This window comes from Anomaloglossus baeobatrachus, chromosome 2, assembly GCF_048569485.1.
Source record: "Anomaloglossus baeobatrachus isolate aAnoBae1 chromosome 2, aAnoBae1.hap1, whole genome shotgun sequence".
Taxonomy (NCBI): domain Eukaryota; kingdom Metazoa; phylum Chordata; class Amphibia; order Anura; family Aromobatidae; genus Anomaloglossus; species Anomaloglossus baeobatrachus.
Genome location: NC_134354.1, coordinates 768,527,435 through 768,550,009, shown reverse-complemented (window position 1 = coordinate 768,550,009; position 22,575 = coordinate 768,527,435). Strand labels below are relative to the sequence as shown.

Below are 22,575 nucleotides of genomic sequence, written 5' to 3'. Positions count from 1 at the left end.
CTCCGAGGCAAATTAGCCTTTCCTGTATTTCTCTCTGTAGAAATAATTAGTTCTCCGGCTGTGTCGAGGTGACCAGGTCATCGTAGGCACGTCCTAAGGCTACTTCTAGTTGTGTGTTAGTGTTGGTTTGCAGTTCGCTGAGATTCCAACCACTCTTGTAACATTCTGGATTTCCTAGTTTTTGTCTTTTTTCGGATCCTCCTCGGTCACTGAATTATAACAAGAACCCACAAATAACATCAGCTGAAATACAGGACTCATTGAAAACTAGCGGTGTAGTGCACTTGAAGAAAAAGGGCTGCATGGTGGAATCACCAGAAGAAAGCCATTACTGTGCAAATACCACAAAGTATCCACCTACATTATGCCAAACAGCTTAGAGACAAGCCTCCAAACTTCTGGAACAAGAAAATTTACTTCTGGAACAAGATAATTTGGAGTGATGAGACCAAAATTTAACTTTTTCACCACAACCATAAACGTTACATTTGGAGAGGTGTCAACAAGACCTATGACGAAAGGAACACCATTTCTACTGTAAAGCACGGAGGTGGGTCGCTGATGATGTGGGGATGTGTGAGCTACAAAGGAACAGGAAACTTGATCAAGGCTGAAGGAAATGAATGCAGCACGTTATCAGCAAATACTGGCGGCAAATTTGCACTCATCAGCCTGGAAGCTGCGCATGGGAGGTACTTGGACGTTCCAACATGACAATCATCCAAAACACAAGGCCAAGTCGACCTGTCATTGGCTACAGCAGAACAAAGTGAAGGTTCTGGAGTGGCATCTCAGCCTCCTGACCGCAATATTAGTGAGCTACTCTGGGGAGAACTCAAGCGCACAGTTCATGCACGAATGTTAAAGAATTTACAGGAACTGGAGGCGGTTTCTATATTCTAGGCCATTAACAAGGTTTGTGTACCGAAACGTTGGCCTCTTTCCTTATACAGATATACTGCAGCTTTTGTTTCAATAAATGCCATAGTTCATGCATCTGAGTGTCGTGATAATGAACTTATCCCATCGCGAGTCCTGAGACTTTACTGGAATGGCGCTGGCATTAGGGGTGAGTATAAGTGTTATTATTGTAATGGCGGACATATAGGGTTGAGAAGGGTTGTCTGAGTAGTGGACAACACCTTTAAGAATTTTTTGTGGCTGTGGAATTGACATATTAACAGGTAAATATGAGTTTTCTAATTGGTGAAGTTCTTGCACAGTGGACGGTTGCCGACTCCATGGATGACCGGGTAATTACTATCTGCTTCCTCCAGAGTTAACATTTCCCCAAGTACCATCGTTTTCGTTTCATAAGACGCACTGTATAATAAGACGCACCCCAAATTTAGAGGAGGAAAATAGGAAAAAATAATTTTTAATGTTGAAATGAGGGTCCGTCTTATAATCCTAGTGCATCTTAATCCCAATGCTCACCAGGGGGGAGCAGCAGTGGTGGAGCGGCTCAGGAAGGTCACAGAAGGCTGGGTAGGCAATGCTGAGGTTTAGGAGGGTCAGCGATACTGCGGGCTCGGGGGGTAGTGGCGGGCACAATTAAATAACCCTGGTATGAATTACCAGGGCGACGGTGTTGGAGCTGGGTCATTGGAGGCAGATTACAGGACACGCTCAGGGGTGTCGTGGTGGGCGCCATTGATCTGCGGGTGGGCGGTCTGTGGAGGTGTCACAGCACAGGGTGTCTCGGTGGCGGGTGCATTGATCGGTGGTTGGGCGGATTGTGAGGGTGTCTTAGCGGCAGGTGCTTTGAGCTGACTGCTGGCTCCATTGAATCACCCGCGGTTGACAAGATGGACTCCACGGCCATTTTCTTGCAGTTCATCACGTCAACCATGGGCGATTCAATTGAGCCGGCAGTCAGCTCATGCACTTGCCAGCAAGACAGCCTCGCAGACCACCTGTAGATCAACACACCCGCCGCTGAGAAACCGTTGTAGCCCGCCCACCCGCAGATCAATGCTGCCTGCCGCGATACCCCTAATTGCGCCCTGAGAGCTTATCTCCTATGACGCCACTCGATCATCGCCATGCCAGTAAGCCATATCCATTTTGGAAGACGCACCCCCATTTTACCCCTAGTTTTTGGGGAAAAAAGTGTGTGGCGCCACAGGGTACTTCACCCGCATTAGGGTGTAGCACTTATCCAGGGTTCTGGGAAGGTCAGTACCGGTTTTCACCCACACAAACATACAGTAACACTGGGTTGCCCTCCCCAATGGGGCACAGGCCAGGGTGGGATCACAGTAGAGGATCACTACAGCAGTGGGTTTACAGGACGCCATGGCACCAGGGGCTCTCCAGATCCACTGGACTGGGGACTCAGGGACAGGGAGAAGCAACCACCAGGGGGAGTCAGGAGCACACAGTGGGAAGAGCAGGTTGGCCTAGTGAGAGTAGTGAACCAGCCGGTGGCAGCGACTGGGGGCAATAGCTTGGAACACACAACACAACAACCAGAGAGTAGAACAGCTTCAGACACAGAGCACAGTGGATGTGTTGCAAGCGGCTCTGTGGGCCAAGGTGTTCAACACAGTCGCTGGGGAGAAGCAGGGAAGCTGCTTCCACAGGACCGGTGCTGTCGGGAATTGGATACAGAATCCTAGGGCAGGCATACTTCACATTGCCGACCAACTCTGCAAGGGTCACGGGGAATGGCTAGAACAGTCACTTGACCCGTCCCACGAGTTCTGCAGCAAATAGAATATAGGATCTGGGGTTGAGGACCGACCCCATAACGGAACCATGCTATCAGCATACAGAATGGGACACTTTACTGACACCGGATCCCTCAAGTTCTTCATGCCACGGGGGTCCGATACTTAGCGCATCAAAGGAGGAAAGGGCTCACAGGCTGACACACACACCGGACCTGACCTGTCACGGTTCCGGGATCGGCTGGAGCCCATCGTGGCAGAGAACAGTACCCTGGGTAGCGTCTGAAAGACTTGTGAGTAAAAAGACCTGGAACTGCAGCCTGTCTCTGAATCTCCTTTGTCGGCGTCGTTGCCCAGCACTGCGGTGCCAACGGGGACTACCACCACCCCCGCCATCCTTCCCAGGGTAATCCTGCTCCACCTGTGAGCAGCGACACCATCCCGACTGGACCTTAACATCTGCCCTGGCCCATCCCTGGCCGCGTACCGCAGGTAGCGTCACGATCATCCTAAAAAGACTTTCCTAACCGTCACTACCACCCCCATCCTCCATTCCTGCCTCCTGTCCACCACCATCCTTCCCTTCCTGTACGCCTTGGGGCAACGGAACCGGGCCAAGGCCCCCGTCATGACGCAGAGGATCTGCACCCCCGGCCTGGCTGAGAGTAGGTTAAAACACCTGCCCAATGGGGCTATACAAGTGTGTCTTACAAAGTGAAAAATACGGTATTTATCAAAAAAAAAGCAACAAAAAGAGGAATATAATTTCCCCCAAAAATTCAACAATTACTTACAGCAACAAGAGGGCAACAGTTTTAACCTGCCCAGGCCAAAGGATTTAATGTACTGACAGGATGCAGCAAAGTCCCCAATAAAGATGGAGATATCACAGGTGCAAAACACTAATAAAGCAACCACACACACTGCCAATGCATGAAGGTGGTGATTGCTTCTGGATAAAATTGCACACAAATGGCTTGTATAGACTGCTGTTTACACATGTAGGCGCACAGTGCGTGGCTTACAGCCTATTGATGGTGCCCATACTATTAAACTAGGTGGGATGCCCAGCACTATATAAGTGTGTACCGCCCCGTAGCAGCAGCCGAGCCGCTTGGATCCGGAGCCGCGGTGGCTCGAGGGGTCTCCGGACCCATGGGGTCCACGCGGACATGTCGCGGGTGGAGGAGGTGACACTGCGCTCTCCCAATGCTCGGGTCCGGCTGCTGCTGCTGCGGCTGCTGCTCGGTGGTGGCTCGAGCAGTGGGCCGGATCCCGGGGACTCGAGCGGCGCTCCTCGCCCGTGAGTGAAAAGGGGGGTTTGATTGTGGGGATTGGATATTGTCCGTGACACCACCCACGGTTATGGTGAGGTTGTGACACCACCGCTGCTCTAGACGGGGATCCCGGGAGCGATGACTGGGAGCAGCCTGGATGTTAGTTCTCCCCTCCGTGGGTAGGGGGTTGGTTTTCCCGGGGCCCGGTGATGGGGTAGGTAGGGATGGATGGCAGGCGGGTTACGGGGCCTGGTGAGGTGCAGGGTCGCGGGGGCAGCGCTTTGCCGCACGGCACGGTGGTACTCACTCAGCCAATGATGAAGACACAGTTCTCGGTAAAACACACGGCTGGATGGACGGGTCCCACAGACGGCTGCGGTGTTTCTCCTCCCGTCAGGTTGATGGTGACTGCCTTTCCCTGCACCTGTGTAATGTTTGGTTCCAATGGGTTCCCATCGGTAACCCGCTCCCCGGCTTGGATATGGGCCGGAGGAGCCCCTTTTGCCCGCAGGCTCTGGCCCTGGGAACGGTAGCCTTGGCGGTGGCTGTGTTTCCCTCTCACGGTTGGACTGTTGCCTTCTGTCGGGACTTGACTGCTGGGAAACCCAGGAGGTTCCCTTTGCTAACGGATTTGACAAATTCACGGCGACTCCTAGCCTTCTCAGGGTCCGTAAGCCCCTGCCGGATGGTGCTGGCTTCTCTTTGCGTACCGGTCCGGTACCGCCGGGCCACCGCCCGTCCATGGTCCTTACGGTCTGCTCCAATCGGCCTCTCCTGCAGACGGTCACCACCGTCTGCCAACCTTGCTGCTCCGTCCGGGCCACACACCCGGACCTACTTCAGTCTGCTCAACTACTACTTCACTCCTCTCACTTTCTCCTCCACAACTAAACTCCAACTCTAACTGACTGTTTTCCCGCCTCCAGGACTGTGAACTCCTCGGTGGGCGGAGACCAACCACCTGGCTCCACCCCCTGGTGTGGACATCAGCCCCTGGAGGAAGGCAACAAGGGTTTTTGTCTGACTTTGGTGTGCCTGACCGGGAGTGTGGGGTGTGTTGGTGTTGTTCTGTGACGACCTGGCTTGTCCAGGGCGCCACAGACACTCGAATCAAAAAGGAGTGGGGGGGTATATACACGAGATTAGGAAAGTTCGTGACGCCACCCACGGTGTGTGGTAAGTTAGTGTACCACTGCTGCTGTTAGGGACGCCCGGTGGTGATGGTGTAGCAGCAAGGTGTTTTAACCCCTCCGTGGGTGTGGGGGGTTTGCCCTGGGAGCCCAATGATGGTGATGTAGGGGTGCCATTGGGGTAGGAAAAGGGTGTTTTCAGTGTACTCACTCAGTCCAGAAATAATTACACCGACAGCTTGTAAACCAGAGTTCTTAGCATCACGGTAGCTGGGAGGGAGCACGCTTGGGTCCGTGCCCTTGGTGTTGCAGTTAATCTGTGACCCTTGCCTTGGCACCTGTGTTTTCTTCTTTGGACCCTCAAGCCTGAAACTTTTCGGGTCCCGCTCATCCATATGGCTAATGGAGTGAGCTTGCTCTCAGGGTTCACGCGTAGGATTTCTTTGGACTGTGTAGGGAAAGTCCTATCCCATCGGTGCGCTAGTACCCAGATTTTGGAGCGGGTTGGGGATGACACTTGAAGTCTTCACTCCCGTCGGGTAAATTGCCAGGACGCGTGAAGCTACTTCCTGGCCTGGGGTCCACGTACCCCGTCGTGCCCTGGCCCCTGCCCGGTGATAGCTCAAGGCCGCCGGCTGCCCTCCTCGGCAGTCCATGCCCCCTGACACTATCCCCTCCGACCGGGGTTCCAGCTCCTACCAGACCCAGACCAACGTCTGCCACCTAGTAACTACAGGAGCCCTGCTCTGTGACCTCTCCTCCCGAGAGTCACTTCACCTCCTTCCTCTACCACCTCACTTCTCAACTCCCTAAACTCAAATCAGCTGTCACTTTTTCACTTCCCCTACCAACCCCCCATGTGGGTGGCCCTATTCCCTTTAGGCCCCCCAATGGTGTGTCTGGTGGGTTTAGTGTAAAGTGTTCCTAGGGTTTTGATTCGCTCAGTTGTTAGCAACACCAAAGGACCAGGACCCGTAACCAAGGAGGGTGGATACTGTGCTGAAGGACAGATTGCACAATACCTTGTGACGACCTGATAGGCCAGGGCGTCACAAGTGCTCCACCCAGGAACGGAGACCCCAGTTTACAAGGCCTGCATTAAAGGGCCTGGCTACATCACGTATAAAAATATAATGTGCAGAAAAATATAAATGAGTTAGTGGTTAATTTTTTGGCCAAAATACACAAGCTTGCAACCCAATGTCAAGGGTAGAGTTCAGCGATGTTCGAGTCGAACGATTCGCCAATTTCAAATTCGAATGATTTTGGTCGGTGTTCGAGTCATTCCATGAATTCGAATGATTTACTTCAAGTTTGTCAGTTTGAGTTACGTTCGATAACGGTTCGATCACGAAAAGCGTGACTTTTCACAGTAAGGCTATGTGCACACCTTGCGTATCTGCATGCGTCCTGCTTCCCCAGCACAATCCCTCTCTCTTTCCTACTCACCAATCACGGGCGCCTCGCTGCACGGCTGTCACAAAGCTCCGGCGGCTTTTCCTCTTTTGAAAATGGCTGCCGTTTCATTATTCAATCTGGTATTCCCTGCTTTCCCCGCCCACTGGCGCCCATGATTGGTTGTAGTCAGACAGCTGTCTCACTGCAACCAATAACAGCCGTCGGCGGGCGGGTCTATATCATGCAGTAAAATAAATAAATAAAAAAAAAATGCAGTTCCCCCCAATATCGTTACCAGCCAGGATAAAGCCACACGGCTGGAGGCTGGTATTGTCAGGATGGAGAGCGCCACGTTATGGGGAGCCCACCACCCTAACAATATCAGCCAGCAGCTGACCCTTGACTCAAGCGTCCTCATGTTTTGCGAGTCGGTATACTGATATATAAAAAATAGCAACAAAAAGAGGAAACGTGTGAATGGTGCCCCATACAAGTCTATTACCCCGATGCATCGCCAAGACCGCTCCCTCATACCAGCAAGCCAGGTACATCCGGTCTATAATACTTAAATTTTAGAGAAAAAGTACATCTTATAGTCCAAAAAATATGGTAAGTCTGTTAACGTAGGATCCCATGTGAAGAGATTGACTTGTCATTGACAGATAGGCTCACACAATTTGATCACGAATATTAATTATTGGTCACATCGATACTATGTTGAGAATCAAGGTTCCTATCAAATATCTTGTGTTGCCAATAGTGCCTGTGAGTGGTGCTATTCCACTCTTCCCCATCACCTGACCCCCGGGCTCCATGACCTCTGGGATCCGGTGATGTCACGTCAACTTTCTGTTCACCTGACATCACCGTGACTGGTCCCGGTCTCTTTGAGTCACTGGGCTGTGGGCAGCGTTTCACCGCTCGTCACAGCCCAGCGTGTCTCCTGCTTGCAGCGCTCTGCTGTGGAGGAGAAAACAGGGAGATGATGGTCTGTCACGCTGAGCTGTGCTGAGCGGTGAAACTTCACCCACAGTCCAGTCAATCACGGAGACTGCGGCTGGCCTCAGTTGACGTGATATCACCGGATCCCAGAGGTCACGGAGCCCGGGATCACAATAACTGACAGGCATTATTGGCAACACAGGGTATTTGAGAGAAACAATGATTCTCAACATAATATCGATGTGGCTAATAATGAATATGGGTGAACCACCCCTTTAAGTATAGTCTTTGTGGCAGAATTGCAATCCGAAATTAACATGCAAAACCGATTACTTGACCCTCCGCATTTGAATGGCTACTACACAATGTGCGGAGCTGTGCTGCTGTGACGCCCTGGCCTATCAGGTCATCACAAGGGTGCCGTGCAATCTGCCCTTCTGCATGGTACCCGCTCCTCCTTGGTTACGGGTCCTGTCAACTTGGTGTTGCTACCAACAGGTATACAAAAATTCTGAGGAACACTCTGCATCACACCCACCAGTCACCCATTGGGCAGCCTGAGGGGAATAGGGCCACCCAGATGGGGGGATGGAAGAGGGGGTCAGAGATGTCAGTACAGTTCAGTTGAGTGGAGGAGTTGAGCAGCGGTGACAGGACAGGTCACGCTGTGGAGCTGGGCTCCTGTACCCGTCCCAGGTGCCAGATGTTGGCCTGGCCAGTAGGAGCTGGAACCCCGGTCGCAGGGGGTAGTGACAGGGGGCACATTGCTGCTACAGAGAGCAGGCCGGCTGCCTTGTACTACAACCGGGCAGGGGCCAGGGCACGACGGGGTACGTGGACCTTAGGCTGGGAAGAAGGTTCACGCAGCCCAGTAATTCACCCTTCAGGAACCGTTCCCCACCTGCTCCAGAATCGGGGTACTAGCGCAACAAGGGGGATAGGACTTCCCAAAACCGTCCAGAAAATCCCAAGCGTGAACCCTGAGAGCAAGCTCACCTTGCTAGCCATGCAGGTGAGCGGGACCCGAGTAGTTCTAGGTGAAAGGGATCCACCTAAGAGACACACTGTGCCAAGGAACAAGGCTTCAGACCAACCAGCAACACCAAAGGGGCACGGACCCAGCGTGCTTGTCCAACAGCAACGGCGCATACAAGAGTTTTGTTTACCTGGTGTCAGCGTCAGTGACTTTGGACTGTGTGAGTACCTGATATCCCTCTCCTTCAGACGGGTCCCCCTGTTCAATTCATCACCGAGTCCCGGGACACCACTCCCCTGCCCACGGAGGGGTTAACATCTCTAGCTGCCACACCATCGTCACCAGGCTCCCGAAATGGCAGCGGTGGTCCCTCACGATACCACGCACCGTGGGTGGTGTCACGAACATTATCCCGTTCACTATCCACAAACAATCCCCCCTTTTTATTCCGGGAAGCCGCGCGACCCTGCCTCGGATCCGGAGACCCCTTGAGCCACTGTGGATCTGGGTCCGAGTAGCCTGTCGGCTGTCGCGGGGGCGGCACACTGCTCTAGTTCAATACACTGAATGAATTCTGCTATCAGGGACCTACTAACATCTGACCACTGGAGGTCTCTGATGTCGGACCCCCACTAATCTGAAATCGATGACCTGAATTAATATGTCATCAATATCCAGGACCTGGACCAGGCAGATTAATCAAGACAGTGCTGGATCATGACCTGTAGTTGTCTATCACCAAAATATATGTATAAGGTAGAGATGAGCGCATCAGGCACAATTTGAAAAAATTATCAGCAAATTTAATGTCCCTTATTATGCTCTGGGATCTGATAGGTAAAAAATAAAGAAAATTCCGATACTTGTGTAGAAGGGACGGTGGGGTGCGGTGGTAGTCGCAGCGGGTACTGCTGCATGGCCACTGTGCAGCCCTGGATGAGCACTTTCCACTCCATTCCACTACAAGGGAAGGGATGCTGGGACTTGTGGTGCAAGACACTCACTTCCAGGCTGAAGGCCAGGACTAGTTTTGTCTTCTTCGGGGCCGTCTCACAGCTGCCGACTGCAGCAGGCCCCAGTGTCCCCAAACACCACACCCAGATGAGATTCTTCTGAACCAAAACTTTCTCTTTACTGAACATAGTCATAAACAGTCTTACATCTCACCAGCTATATAAAGTGAAAGCTGCACACCAAACTAAGAGAAATATGAATAAGCATAACTGCTCTATAATACATAAAGAAATGAAAAACACAATTAGCCATATGAAAAATTGGAAAACATGAAAAATATGACATTGCATGACTGCTAAGGATCATTTGAAAAAAAAGAGATATTTTGCTAATATATTGATCAAGTCATTACTGCCCGATTACCACTTCAACTTCATGGTAATCTCATAGAGGTAACATTTGGTTAGGGACCCGATAAATAAGAGATTACCGTGAAGTGGTAATCGGGCAGTAATGATTTAATCAATACATTAGCAAAATATCTCTTTTTTTCAAATGATAATTAGCAGTCATGCAATGTCATATTTTTCAATTCTTCATATGGCTAATTGTGTTTTTCATTTCTTTATGTATTATAGAGCAGTTAGGCTAATGTATTGATCAAATCATTACTGCCCGTACCACTTCGCGGTAATCTCTTATTTATTGGGTCCCTAACCAAATGTTACCTCTATGAGATTACCATGAAGTGGTTATCGGGCAGTAATGACTTGATCAATATATTATCAAAATATCTCTTTTTTTCAAATAATCCTTAACAGTCATGCAAAGCCATATTTTACAATTTTTCAAATTTTTCATAAGGCTAATTGTGTTTTTCATTTATTTATGTATTATAGAGCAGTTATGCTTATTCATATTTCTCTGAATTTGGTGTGCAGATTTCACTTTATATCGATTGTGTATTTTTTAGCTAGCACCCTGTTCACATTTGCAATGATGTTCCAGCAGTTTTTTTGATTGTTACATCTCGCCAGTGGCAGGCACATCTTATTTCTGTTATAGCAGGAAGACACGTCAAATTACACAGTTCTCTGGATTTCCACTCCGGTTCTTCACTGTGGTCGCCATTAGCAACCGGAGTTACTCTCAATTTACCGGCCAGCCACTTCCCTGGTACTCTGTTCCTAGAGCCCCTCATCCGCTCCCTCATCTTCATACTTTCGGACAGATTAATATAGTCCGCACAGGGGTCCGTCTCCCACCCACAGGGATAGCTATAAGCCGTGACAGGGGTCCCTGGGGATGGCATTCTATTGTCCCAGTTTATCAGGATCTGCTCCTCCTGCGGAGCCCACTGACCTTCAGCCTGGAGAGGGGGTTCGTTGGGTATACGCCAGGGGGCAGCCACCACCCAATCCATCTGGACTTTACCCTTTTGGGACATGGTTCGGTTAGCCCACCTCTCAGCAGGGCCCCATGTGTCTGGTGCCGGGATATGACCCAGCGGGTCAGAATCACCTCTCCTGGGAGCTTTTCCTCACACCTCCCACAGGTGTGGGTCTCTCTACACTGCTCTCTGGGACTCTCCTGTCATATCCTATCTTCCTAGGCCTTTTACTAACTAAGCTCCTCCCTGCCATTAGCTCTCCCTAGCCTGAGAGCACCAAGGGAAGTAGCTCACCCCATGTGGCCATCTAGTGGCCGCACATAGAATATATCATAAACCGTATCTACAGTATTATATCAACATTAAACAGTACATTTACAGGCAAGGGATTTGCAGGTCTGGGGCGGCAGAGCCTTACACCCCTTACAGTTCCCTCACCGCTCACCTCTCCGGCCCCTACCTCCTTACTGTCACCCATCTGCTCCTTGTTGCATCTTCAGATTGCCACCATTTGTGTTGAATTCATTTGGTCTCTCATGTTGGGCCAGGACTTCGTGGTCTAATGAGTCCTTGGAAGGTTATTCGCAAGTGTGTGTCATGAGGTCATGGTATATGCCAAAATCTTGAATTTATGCACTGAAGACTCCTGAGGAATTCATTGCAAGAGTTGCTGATCTGAAAATGTGACGAGGACTGGAAGAGTGATTGTGAGGAGTGGAGGAGCTGGAGATGTGAGCGATAAAGTGAGTATAAGGATTTTTATTTTAGCATTTTGATGGACATTTTGCTTAATCCTAATCTTAGAAATGTGAAAAATATACCACCAGTTACTATCAGCAAAACAAAAAAGAAATAGAGTAAGAGTTTCTTTAATAATCTTTTATTTAAAGTTCTATAAATTTAGGGTATCTCAAATATGTCTTTGGATTGTGGGAGGAAACCGGAGCACCCGGGGAAAACCCACGCAGACACGGGTAGAGCATACAAACTCCCCCGTGCTGCCCATAGTGATAGTTATTTTACACGGAAGGCTCGTGAAATATTATATCCACTCTTATAATTCTATGTTCTTGTACCAACTTTAACAGTTCCAAGGCTTTTCCACTTTTTAGCCAGGATGTCTATGGCACGGTTAGTTGCCTCCTTCATGTTCAGAGAACAGTTTTTAGTAATGAGGTTCCTCAACAACACTCTAAACACACCACATAATGCCGTTGGACAGTGTTCTTCATAGGGTATAGCATCTCTTATCATAGTGAGCTGCTCCAGGACAGCGTCCAACTCATCAACCATAAACAGTAATTTAATACAATAGATCATCATCTTCAACAGATAAGCCGGATCTTTTTGCCAGAGTTGTTCATATATCTTGCAGTATTTTTCTTTATTTGCACCTAACAGCTCTTCTACATTGTTACATCCGACGTAAGGAAGACAATGCAGCAAGGCTGCAATACCGGCTGCATTAACCTGCTGGTCTTTGCTGTGTAACTTTATCAGTATGTCTGGTAGGTATCTCCTGACGTATGATCTGAAGTCTTTCTTGCTCTGGTTACAGTTCTTGACGAGATCAGCAAATAGTGAAGTGGCGTTTGCCTGGATCAGAGGGTCCGAGTGGTTTAGATAACCAGCACAAAGATCAACAATCTTCTCAAAAGTACTGCCAAGTTTTGATCTTTTCAGCAAGGTGACTAATTTTGACAGGACTTGTAAGATGTTGAGGATATCTTTTGGATTCTTACAACCATCTAATTTCCTGCGAAGGCAGTCAAAGATGAAGTCTTTCAGTTGATGCACCTCGGTTGGGGCACCTTTACAGGCATTACCAATAGCTTCTGTAGCATGGCAGACCTCAAGCTCATCCGAGCTGAAAGTTTTTAAAGCCATCAATGAGATTAAATTTTTTGCCACATTCTTCTCCCGAAGGTTAGGTTGTTGTAGGAGCTCCGAGATGAACTTGACACTGATGATTCTGCCTGTTTTGAATGAATATCTCATTGGTATATGCAGGTAATGGATGAGTTTCCTCCTTTCCTCATCAGTTAAGACACAAGTAATATAATGACACATCGCAGCCTGCGTAGTGTCTGTGTCATGGAGGAGAACAGAGTCATCCTGGTGGTTTCTGAACCCATACTTGGGGTGCAGAAGATGATAGAAAAAATCATAGCTTCTCTCTTTCCAGTCTCCGCTGGATTTGGTGGAAATCAGGTCCAATACCTTGAACGAGCTGCTCTGTGGATGCTCTTCATCCTTTTCCAAGCGCTCCATAACTTCTTCACCGCGATAAATTGCAATATTAGCCAGGAGTGTCATAGCTGCGCCAGTTATTCCAGATTGACTCTCACTTTCCGCTCTCTGCATGTGGCGGTAGGTCTGATCGATAAGTTCAGTAGTCAGAAAGCTGGCAGCGTCCGCTCCGACAGAGGTTACAGTTGCCAAGAACAGGAGGGCATTCATCAAATCCCGTCCATCCAGATCACGCAGATGTTTGATTAGATCGCAGGTCATTGTCTTTATTACTCCAAGCTCAAATGATGAGACAATACCTGGAATACTGTCCTCCAGGAGAGGGACACTGAGCAGGTCCAGCGAGGCCAACAGCTCTTTACAGAGATTGCTGGATCCCATGCTGCAATGTTTACAGCGATCGCTGGATATCATGATGCAATGATTCATCATAAATAATCAGACGTAATCTGCCAAAAAATTCAAAATGATATTAGAGGAAACATCAAGTAAATTATAATTAATAGATTATTATTATTTCTGCAATATAAATGCAAAAAAATAAAATTATATTTTAAATTACAGAATAACAGTTCTCAAATTTCAGTAATTCCTTACACTGATGTGTAATGGCCTAAGGAACTGTCAGATGTTCCAGGGCTGACGGCACCGGACCCTACAGGGTGGTCTCACCGGTGCCCATGGGTAACACAAGGAAAGAAAGGGCGTCCGTGGCTCGGATACAGAGAATCTGCTGTTTTTATCTTCATCTGTGGAAAACAGATGGCCCTTTTATTTTTACATATGTTACCCATGGGCACCGAAGGTGTCAACGTCCCGGGTAAGACGTAAGACCTGAGGTGGTTTAGCCTTTTTATGCCATTACCTGTCAATGTCCGACATTTCTGAAGATGGATCTAACCTTCAAGACCCACAGCAAAAGTCTGAATGAGCCTCCTCTCCACCCCAAAAAATTAATAATCAACATGGGCTCCTAAATCCAGACATTCATGTATTAGTTATAGGCCAAAAGTAAGAGATTTAGTAAAATAAAACTTCTCTAACCTGATCTGTTCCTGGTAACAGTCACAATAAGTCGTATGGCAGGAATGAGCCGATAAAGCAGGAGGACAACCTGAAACAGCAGAATTTATAGAAAGTATTCACTACATGGGACCTCTACCTCCAACAAAGGGCATAAATCAATAGTATAAGTGACTATAAGTAGCTTTGTCTTAAGGGTACTTTACACACTGCGATATTGGTACGGATATCGCTAGCGAGCATACCCGCTCGGTTGTGCGTTACAGGCAAATCGCTGCCTGTGGCGCACAACATCACTAACACCCGTCAAACGGACTTACCTTCCCTGCGACGTCTCTGTGCCCAGCGATCCACCTCCTTTCTAAGGGGGCGGTTCTTGCGGCGTCACAGCGACGTCACACAGCAGCTGTCCAATAGCAGAGGAGGGGCGGAGATGAGCGGCCGGAACATGCCGCCCACCTTCTTCCTTCCTCATTGCCGGTGGACGGAGGTAAGGAGATGTTCGTCGTTCCTGCGGTGTCACATGTAGCGATGTGTGCTGCCGCAGGAATGAGGAACAACATCGTACCTGCAGCAGCAACGATATTTTGAAAAGGAACAACGTGTCAACGAGCAACGATTTTCCATGTTTTTGCACTCATTGATCGTTGCTCCTTGGTGTCACTTGCAGCGATGTCGCTAACGGCACCGGATGTGCGTCACTAACGACGTGACTCTGACGATATATCGTTGACGATGTCGTAGCATGTAAAGCACCCTATATATCTTATCAGAGAAATCAGCGTCATTCTATTCTTAGGAGTCAATTCTTCCCTTTCTTTGTCTCCTGACCTCATTACCTCTGAATAAACTGCTCAGCACAGAGATATCACATGTTAGGAGTGAGAGGAGGAGCGCGGCCCGGAGGAAGCACAGAAACATGGTCCTGCAGGTATCTAGCAGGTGTATTAGCTGATACCAGAGCTGCAGTCACAGCTACACTGCTCAGCACTGCTGTATAATCTCCTCCATGCCTCTGTGCTGCCTAAGGAAAGAGCTGAAAATACTTTTTTGTATGGGAGACACTGGATCAAAGCCAACGGCAAATTACACATAGTGCCTGTAGGGAGAAAACTGGAAAAAGATGTAAAATACCATATAATGGGCAGAAATAGCGCCGCTCCTCACATCATGTACACACAGTGCAAATTATTCCTAAATGTCACATAAAAGTCTAGTTACCCTTTTCCTACTTTACTCTTCTAGTTGATCCCAGTAATCTGTTCTCAATAGTAATACTAGAGGATTTAGCTCGTATCTCGGTAACAGAAAGGATCTTCTTCTGGTCACGATTTCAGCTCTGTAATAGATTAATAACGTTATAATGAGCGATGGATCAGTCAGATTTTATTCTTGTATTTTTGTACAGGACGGGTTATTATATTACACTCAGAATACTTACACTAATAGCTGGTGACTTCTCCAATACAAACAGAACTGTGACACCGGTCACACAGTGGAGTGTTTATTCCAACCTATAATATAATATGATATTGATAGTCATTAGATGAAAGGAAGAAAAAGATCCAGGAGCCCCGCGCCTCGGCCATTCTACTCACTGGAAAGATGTCTGGCGTTCTGCTCCGATCCCGTACACGCTGGAGGTCTCTTCTCAGCTGGTGCAGGGCGTCCACTGACTTCCCCTCTGGGAGGTGATCCTCAACCAGGAAAAATCAGGATGAAATCTGAAAAAGATAAAAAAAAATGAATGCCAAAATATATGTAGCCATAATACATGGAGCCATAATACTTAGAGCCATAATACATGGAACCATAATACATGGAGCCATAATACATGGATCCAAAATACTTGGAGCCATAATAGATGGAGCCATAATACTTGGAGCCATAATACTTAGAGCCATGATACATGGAGCCATAATACATGGAGCCATAATACATAGAGCCATAGTACTTGGAGCCATAATACTTGGAGCCATAATACACGGAGCCATAATACATGGAGCCATAATACTTGGAGCCATAATACATTGTGCCATAATACATAGAGCCATAATACTTGGAGCCATAATACATAGAGCCATAATACATGGAGCCATAATACATGGAGCCATAATACATAGAGCCATATTAATTGGAGCCATAATACTTGAAACCATAATACTTGGAGCCATAATACATGGAGCCATAATACATAGAGCCATAGTACTTGGAGCCATAATACGTGGAGCCATAATACATGGAGCCATATTAATTGGAGCCATAATACTTGAAGCCAAAATATTTGGAGCCATAATACATGGCGCCTTAATACATGGAGCCATAATACATGGAGCCATAATACATGGAGCCATAATACATGGAGCCATAATACTTGGAGGCATAATACATTGAGCCAGATTACTTGGAGCCATAATACATGGAGGCATAATACATGGAGCCTTTGTGTCCTGACCTCATTACCTCTGAATAAACTGCTCAGCACAGAGATATCACATGTTAGGAGTGAGAGGAGGAGCGCGGCCCAGAGGAAGCACAGAAACATGGTCCTGCAGGTATCTAGCAGGTGTATTATCTTATACCAGAGCTGCAGTCACAGCTACAATGCTCAGCACTGCTGTATAATCTCCTCCATGCCTCTGTGCTGCCTAAGGAAAGAGCTGAAAATACTTTTTTGTATGGGAAACACTGGATCAAAGCCATCGGCAAATTACACATAGTGCCTGTAGGGAGAAAACTGGAAAAAGATGCAAAATACCATGTAATGGGCAGAAATAGCGCCGCTCCTCACATCATGTACACACAGTGCAAATTATTCCTAAATGTCACATAAAAGTTTAGTTACCCTTTTCCTACTTTACTCTTCTAGTTGATCCCAGTAATCTGTTCTCAATAGTAATACTAGAGGATTTAGCTCGTATCTCAGTAACAGAAAAGATCTTCTTCTGGTCACGATTTCAGCTCTGTAATAGATTAATAAAGTTATAATGAGCGATGGATCAGTCAGATTTTATTCTTGTATTTTTGTACAGGACGGGTTATTATATTACACTCAGAAAACTTACACTAATAGCTGGTGACTTCTCCAATACAAACAGAACTGTGACACCGGTCACACAGTGGAGTGTTTATTCCAACCTATAATATAATATGATATTGATAGTCATTAGATGAAAGGAAGAAAAGGACCCAGGAGCCCCGCACCTCGGCCATTCTACTCACTGGAAAGATGTCTGGCGTTCTGCTCCGATCCCGTACACGCTGGAGGTCTCTTCTCGGCTGGTGCAGGGCGTCCACTGACTTCCCCTCTGGGAGGTGATCCTCAACCAGGAAAAATCAGGATGAAATCTGAAAAAGATAAAAAAAATAATGCCATAAAACATGGAACCATAATACATGGAGCCATAATACTGGGAGCCATAATATATGGTGCCATAATACTTAGAGCCATAATACTCAGAGCCATAATACATAGAGCCATAATACATGAAGCCATAATACTTGGAACCATAATACTTGGAGCCATAATACATGGAGCCATAATGCATGGAGCCATAGTACATGGTGCCTTACTAAATAGAGCTTTAATACATGGAGCCATAATACTTTTAGCCATAATATTTGGAGCCTCAATACATGGGGCCATAATACATTGCGCCATAATAATACATAGAGCCATAATACTTGGAGCCATAATACATAGAGCCATAATACTTGGATCCATAATACATAGAGCCATAATACTTAGAGCCATAATACATGGAGCCATAATACATGGAGCCATAATACATAGAGCCATAGCACTTGGAGCCATAATACGTGGAGCCATAATACATAGAGCCATAGTACTTGGAGCCATAATACATGGATCCATAATACATGGAGCCATAATACATGGCGCCTTAATACATGGAGCCATAATACATGGAGCCATAATACATGGAGCCATAATACATGGAGCCAGATTACTTGGAGCCATAATACATGGAGTCTTAATACTTGGAGCCTTTATCTCCTGACCTCATTACCTCTGAATAAACTGCTCAGCACAGAGATATCACATGTTAGGAGTGAGAGGAGGAGCGCGGCCCAGAGGAAGCACAGAAACATGGTCCTGCAGGTATCTAGCAGGTGTATTAGCTGATACCAGAGCTGCAGTCACAGCTACACTGCTCAGCACTGCTGTATAATCTCCTCCATGCCTCTGTGCTGCCTAAGGAAAGAGCTGAAAATACTTTTTTGTATGGGAGACACTGGATCAAAGCCAACGGCAAAATACACATAGTGCCTGTAGGGAGAAAACTGGAAAAAGATGCAAAATACCATGTAATGGGCAGAAATAGCGCCGCTCCTCACATCATGTACACACAGTGCAAATTATTAATAAATGTCACATAAATGTCTAGTTACCCTTTTCCTACTTTACTCTTCTAGTTGATCCCAGTAATCTGTTCTCAATAGTAATACTAGAGGATTTAGCTCGTATCTCGGTAACAGAAAGGATCTTCTTCTGGTCACGATTTCAGCTCTGTAATAGATTAATAAAGTTATAATGAGCGATGGATCAGTCAGATTTTATTCTTGTATTTTTATACAGGACGGGTTATTATATTACACTCAGAATACTTACACTAATAGCTGGTGACTTCTCCAATACAAACAGAACTGTGACACCGGTCACACAGTGGAGTGTTTATTCCAACCTATAATATAATATGATATTGATAGTCATTAGATGAAAGGAAGAAAAGGACCCAGGAGCCCCGCGCCTCGGCCATTCTACTCACTGGAAAGATGTCTGGCGTTCTGCTCCGATCCCGTACACGCTGGAGGTCTCTTCTCAGCTGGTGCAGGGCGTCCACTGACTTCCCCTCTGGGAGGTGATCCTCAACCAGGAAAAATCAGGATGAAATCTGAAAAAGATAAAAAAAAATGAATGCCAAAATATATGTAGCCATAATACATGGAGCCATAATACGTGGAGCCATAATACGTGGAGCCATAATACTTGGAGCCATAATACATGGAGCCATAATACGTGGAGCCATAATACATGGAGCCATAATACGTGGAGCCATAATACATGGAGCCATAATAGATGGAGCCATAATACATGGAGCCATAATAGATGGAGCCAAAATACATGGAGCCATAATACATGGAGCCATAATACATGGAGCAAAAATATATGGAGCCATAATACATGGAGCCATAATACTTGGAGCCATAATACATGGAGCCATAATAGATGGAGCCATAATAGATGGAGCCATAATACTTGGAGCCATAATAGATGGAGCCATAATACTTGGAGCCATAATATATGGAGCCTCTTTAATTTAGAGTGCAGTACATTTGCAGAGGGTTCAGATACATATATAAATTATATCGATATACCTTTGCTCATTAGCCCCACCCCTTGTAAAAAGCTGGATATACATTTTGCCCATCAGTGTCCCCCCTGTAAATATAGCTGGATTCACTTTTTGCAAATTCTTCACCTCCCCCTTTAGTTGGACGCACATTACATTTATGATGAGGATGCTGTATGAATACCGCTGTGTGTCTCCTCCAGCAGCCATTACTGAGGGATGTCATCTGCTCATCACTTATGCCATACATATGATAATATTACTCTGATAAATACAGTGACTCCTATTTTTTATTATTACTGATGGTCGGCAGCAAAATCAGACAGACGTGTCTTATTCTGGTCAGTTTCATGGCCAGAGCTCACCCATTCAGTGAATGGCTCAGTGACCACACGTGGCCGCCATCCTTTCACATCTGGTTGCTGTCAGTGTTTCGCTGACTAGACACCTGAAGAAGCTCAGGAAACCTCCATCAATTTTTTTTTTCCATTTGAGAAAAAATGATGATACATGTGTAAGGGGTGGGCAGACCCCTTACAAGGAGGTACAGTTTTTCCGGAATGTTGTTGTTATTTAATAAAAATGTTTTTATTGTTATATGCACTGTTCTTAGGGGTTCCCCTAGTGGCCGGGTGGGACGGCTGTCTCCACAGAAACAGGGCAGAGGAAAGGAGGAGCCGGCAGCAGAAAGGGGAGGGAGAGGAGAGTTGTTAAGAAAAATAAACTTAGAATCAGGGGCAGTCGAGTCCGGGACGGGAGAGAAGAGGCAGAGAAGGGGCAGAGTGTGGGAGGTGGGTGAATAGGAAAGCCGGAGAGAAAAGGAGAAGGCGGAACCTCAAGTGTGAAACAGTACTGGTGTGGGTCCGGTCTGTGATAGCCGTAGAGGGAGCCGGGTGAAGTGGAGTAGCCGGGCACATCCCCACTGGAGGAGACGTCAGGGACAGGTTTTTTCCCCCCAAGCAAAAAGTGTAAAATCCTGCCTGAAGTGTTGTGCCTTTGTGAAGAAAAAGCGTTTAATAAAAGAATGCCTGCTGGTTCAACTGATCCACGTCTACAGAGTCTCTGTACAACTGATGACGGCGTCTGCACCACCACACTCTGCCCCACCATGTCATCTCCTGTCCCCAAAGTGACGGCGGAACCAGGGGTAAGCCTGATAGCAAGGGCCACGACTACAACCCCGGAGGCACCCCTGGCACCCCGTTACATGTGGCGTAGTCGGCAGGATCCGGACTTTATGCAAGGGGTCCCAATTCAAGAAGATGGAGACCAAGTGGTGCCTAGGGCACAGGATCCGGATTATTGGAGAAGGGTCCCGATCCCATGGTGGGAAGAAGAAGCAGTGCCTGAGGCGTTGGACCGGGCACCAGATGGCGGCAAGATGGCCGCCATCTCTATGAACACTGTGAGCGCGCAAAGAATTGGCGCCAAAAGAAAAGCCTGGGGCTGGCCGGTGAAGAAAAAGAAGTGCGGAGTGCGCCGCTTAAAGAGGGGAGGTGCTGGCCCCAGGATGCTGAAGAAGACATGTGAAGTGGGCAGTGTTCCAGAAAAAAAGAAGAACCGCCGCGGAGGGGTCGATCTGATGTGTGAGACTGGGGGTGGAGTATACCCAAGAGCGGGAAAAGTAGGCCCGCCTCCACTTCCTCCAGCATCTCCACTGACCCTGACGCCCTTACTAGAAACACTTACTGCAAGCAAGATGGAGAACTCCGAAAGACAGCAAGCTGAGATGGCTGCGTTGGTCGCGACTGGCCTGGGCAGAGGACACCAGAAGCAGACTGCAGCTGTGTCTGCGGAAGGATTCCCCCCTCACTTACCGGCTGTGCCCGGAGGACCGGAGCGGCCCACGAAAGTTACCTGGGTCACAACCTGGGACGCCGCGACCGGAGAGACCACGACCGAGGTCCGAGCTACTTACACGGCACAGCTGTCATCGGGAAACAGACTCCTGGGAACTCCCTACCGGTGCCCGGAGGTACCCCCGCCGGTCGCGGTGGGATCTTCAACCCACGCAACAGTTCCGGCCCTGGAAGAACCACACGCCCGGGAGCTAGAAAAGGACGAGTGGGGTTTCTTCTGGGATCCAGTGCAGCCGTCGTCCCCGAATCGTCGGAAGTCCCCATCACCAGAACCCGACCCGGTACAGGAGAGGTTGCTGGCCGAGACTGTGGCCCGTGAAATGATGGCTGGTCCCCGGGGTGATGAATTCGAACGACAGTGTACCGTCGGAACTGTGGTAAAGTTCAACCAGAAAGAGGGCTATGGTTTCATCGAGGACGAAGAGACCGGTGATCATTACTTTTACAACCGGGTGAACCTGAACACTGAGGGCCTACCACAACGCCTGCATACTTTATACCCGGGAGAGAAGGTGCGGTTCATGAGAGAGGTGGGATGCCGGGGCCTGTTTGCGGTAGGAGTGACCCGGATGCCCACGACCCAAGAGGCTGCACAGTGGCAGCAAGAAATCAAGTGGGAGGAGTGCCAATACCGGAGGCGTGCACAGCAGAGACCGGTGCTGGCTGAGACCTCCCGCCCAAGAAGCACACTGGCGGTAGCACCTGAAGTGACCGGACCGAGCGCTGACCCAGAGAAGGGGACCCCGGCGGTGCTGGCTATTCAACAAAGCCTGATTACTCATCCGGTGATCGTCATGGGCAGCCCCCAGCCGTCCCGTGCAGCGACCCCATCACCCCCGTCGGGGGTTGAGGAAACAAAGCCGGAGACCGAGACATCGGAGCAAACCGCCAATTACGAACCCTTCCGGAGGCTGCGCCGGTTGCCCGGTCAGTCCTTGTCTGACTACGTGAGGGCTCAACGGGCGGAATGGCAACGTGCTTATCACCCCAAGTGAACCGTCATAACCGGAAGATAGTGGACTTGTTTATGTTAACTACCGGCATTGTTCAGAGCCGGAAAAGTTCTGCTGTTTGCAATTTGTTCAAGCTACTGTGCCCGGAAGGAGCCTGACGCTGGACTGAGCCAGGGGCTCCCTCCGTGTTGTTAAAGGAGACCTTGCTGTTTTGTGTTCCTGCCGTCTAAGACCGGGAGTGCTGCAAAAGCCTCCGGGCGGAAGTCCTGCAAAGACCGGGAGTGCTTACTGAAGGCCTCCGGGCACGTTACCTGCTAAGACCGGGAGCTCCCAGGAGGGACTCCGGGCGCCGGACTGGTACGCCCCTTGCGTGTGCCCT

The 22,575-nt window shown here is 48.2% G+C and overlaps 1 protein-coding gene and 1 long non-coding RNA gene across 2 annotated transcripts; both read right to left on the bottom strand.

Moving 5' to 3' along the window:
- Positions 1-11,647: 11,647 nt before the first annotated feature.
- On the bottom strand, positions 11,648-15,345 carry LOC142290710 (uncharacterized). The gene is made up of 3 exons (XM_075334696.1): positions 15,234-15,345; positions 14,034-14,103; positions 11,648-13,438 (listed from the first exon to the last, which is right to left on the bottom strand). Exon 3 carries the CDS (start codon positions 13,419-13,421, stop codon positions 11,802-11,804), a length of 1,620 nt encoding a protein of 539 aa, XP_075190811.1. The 5' UTR covers positions 13,422-13,438; positions 14,034-14,103; positions 15,234-15,345; the 3' UTR covers positions 11,648-11,801.
- A 1,522-nt stretch (positions 15,346-16,867) lies between these two features.
- On the bottom strand, positions 16,868-18,534 carry LOC142290709 (uncharacterized). Its single transcript, XR_012750368.1, has 4 exons — positions 18,423-18,534; positions 17,235-17,360; positions 17,078-17,150; positions 16,868-16,975 (listed from the first exon to the last, which is right to left on the bottom strand). It is a non-coding gene; the product is annotated as an uncharacterized LOC142290709 (long non-coding RNA).
- Between the last annotated feature and the right edge of the window lie 4,041 nt (positions 18,535-22,575).

What these genes read in the sequence shown, in the direction of transcription:
- LOC142290710 (XM_075334696.1), bottom strand. Translation starts at nt 13,421, where the DNA reads ATGATGAATCATTGCATCATGATATCCAGCGATCGCTGTAAACATTGC.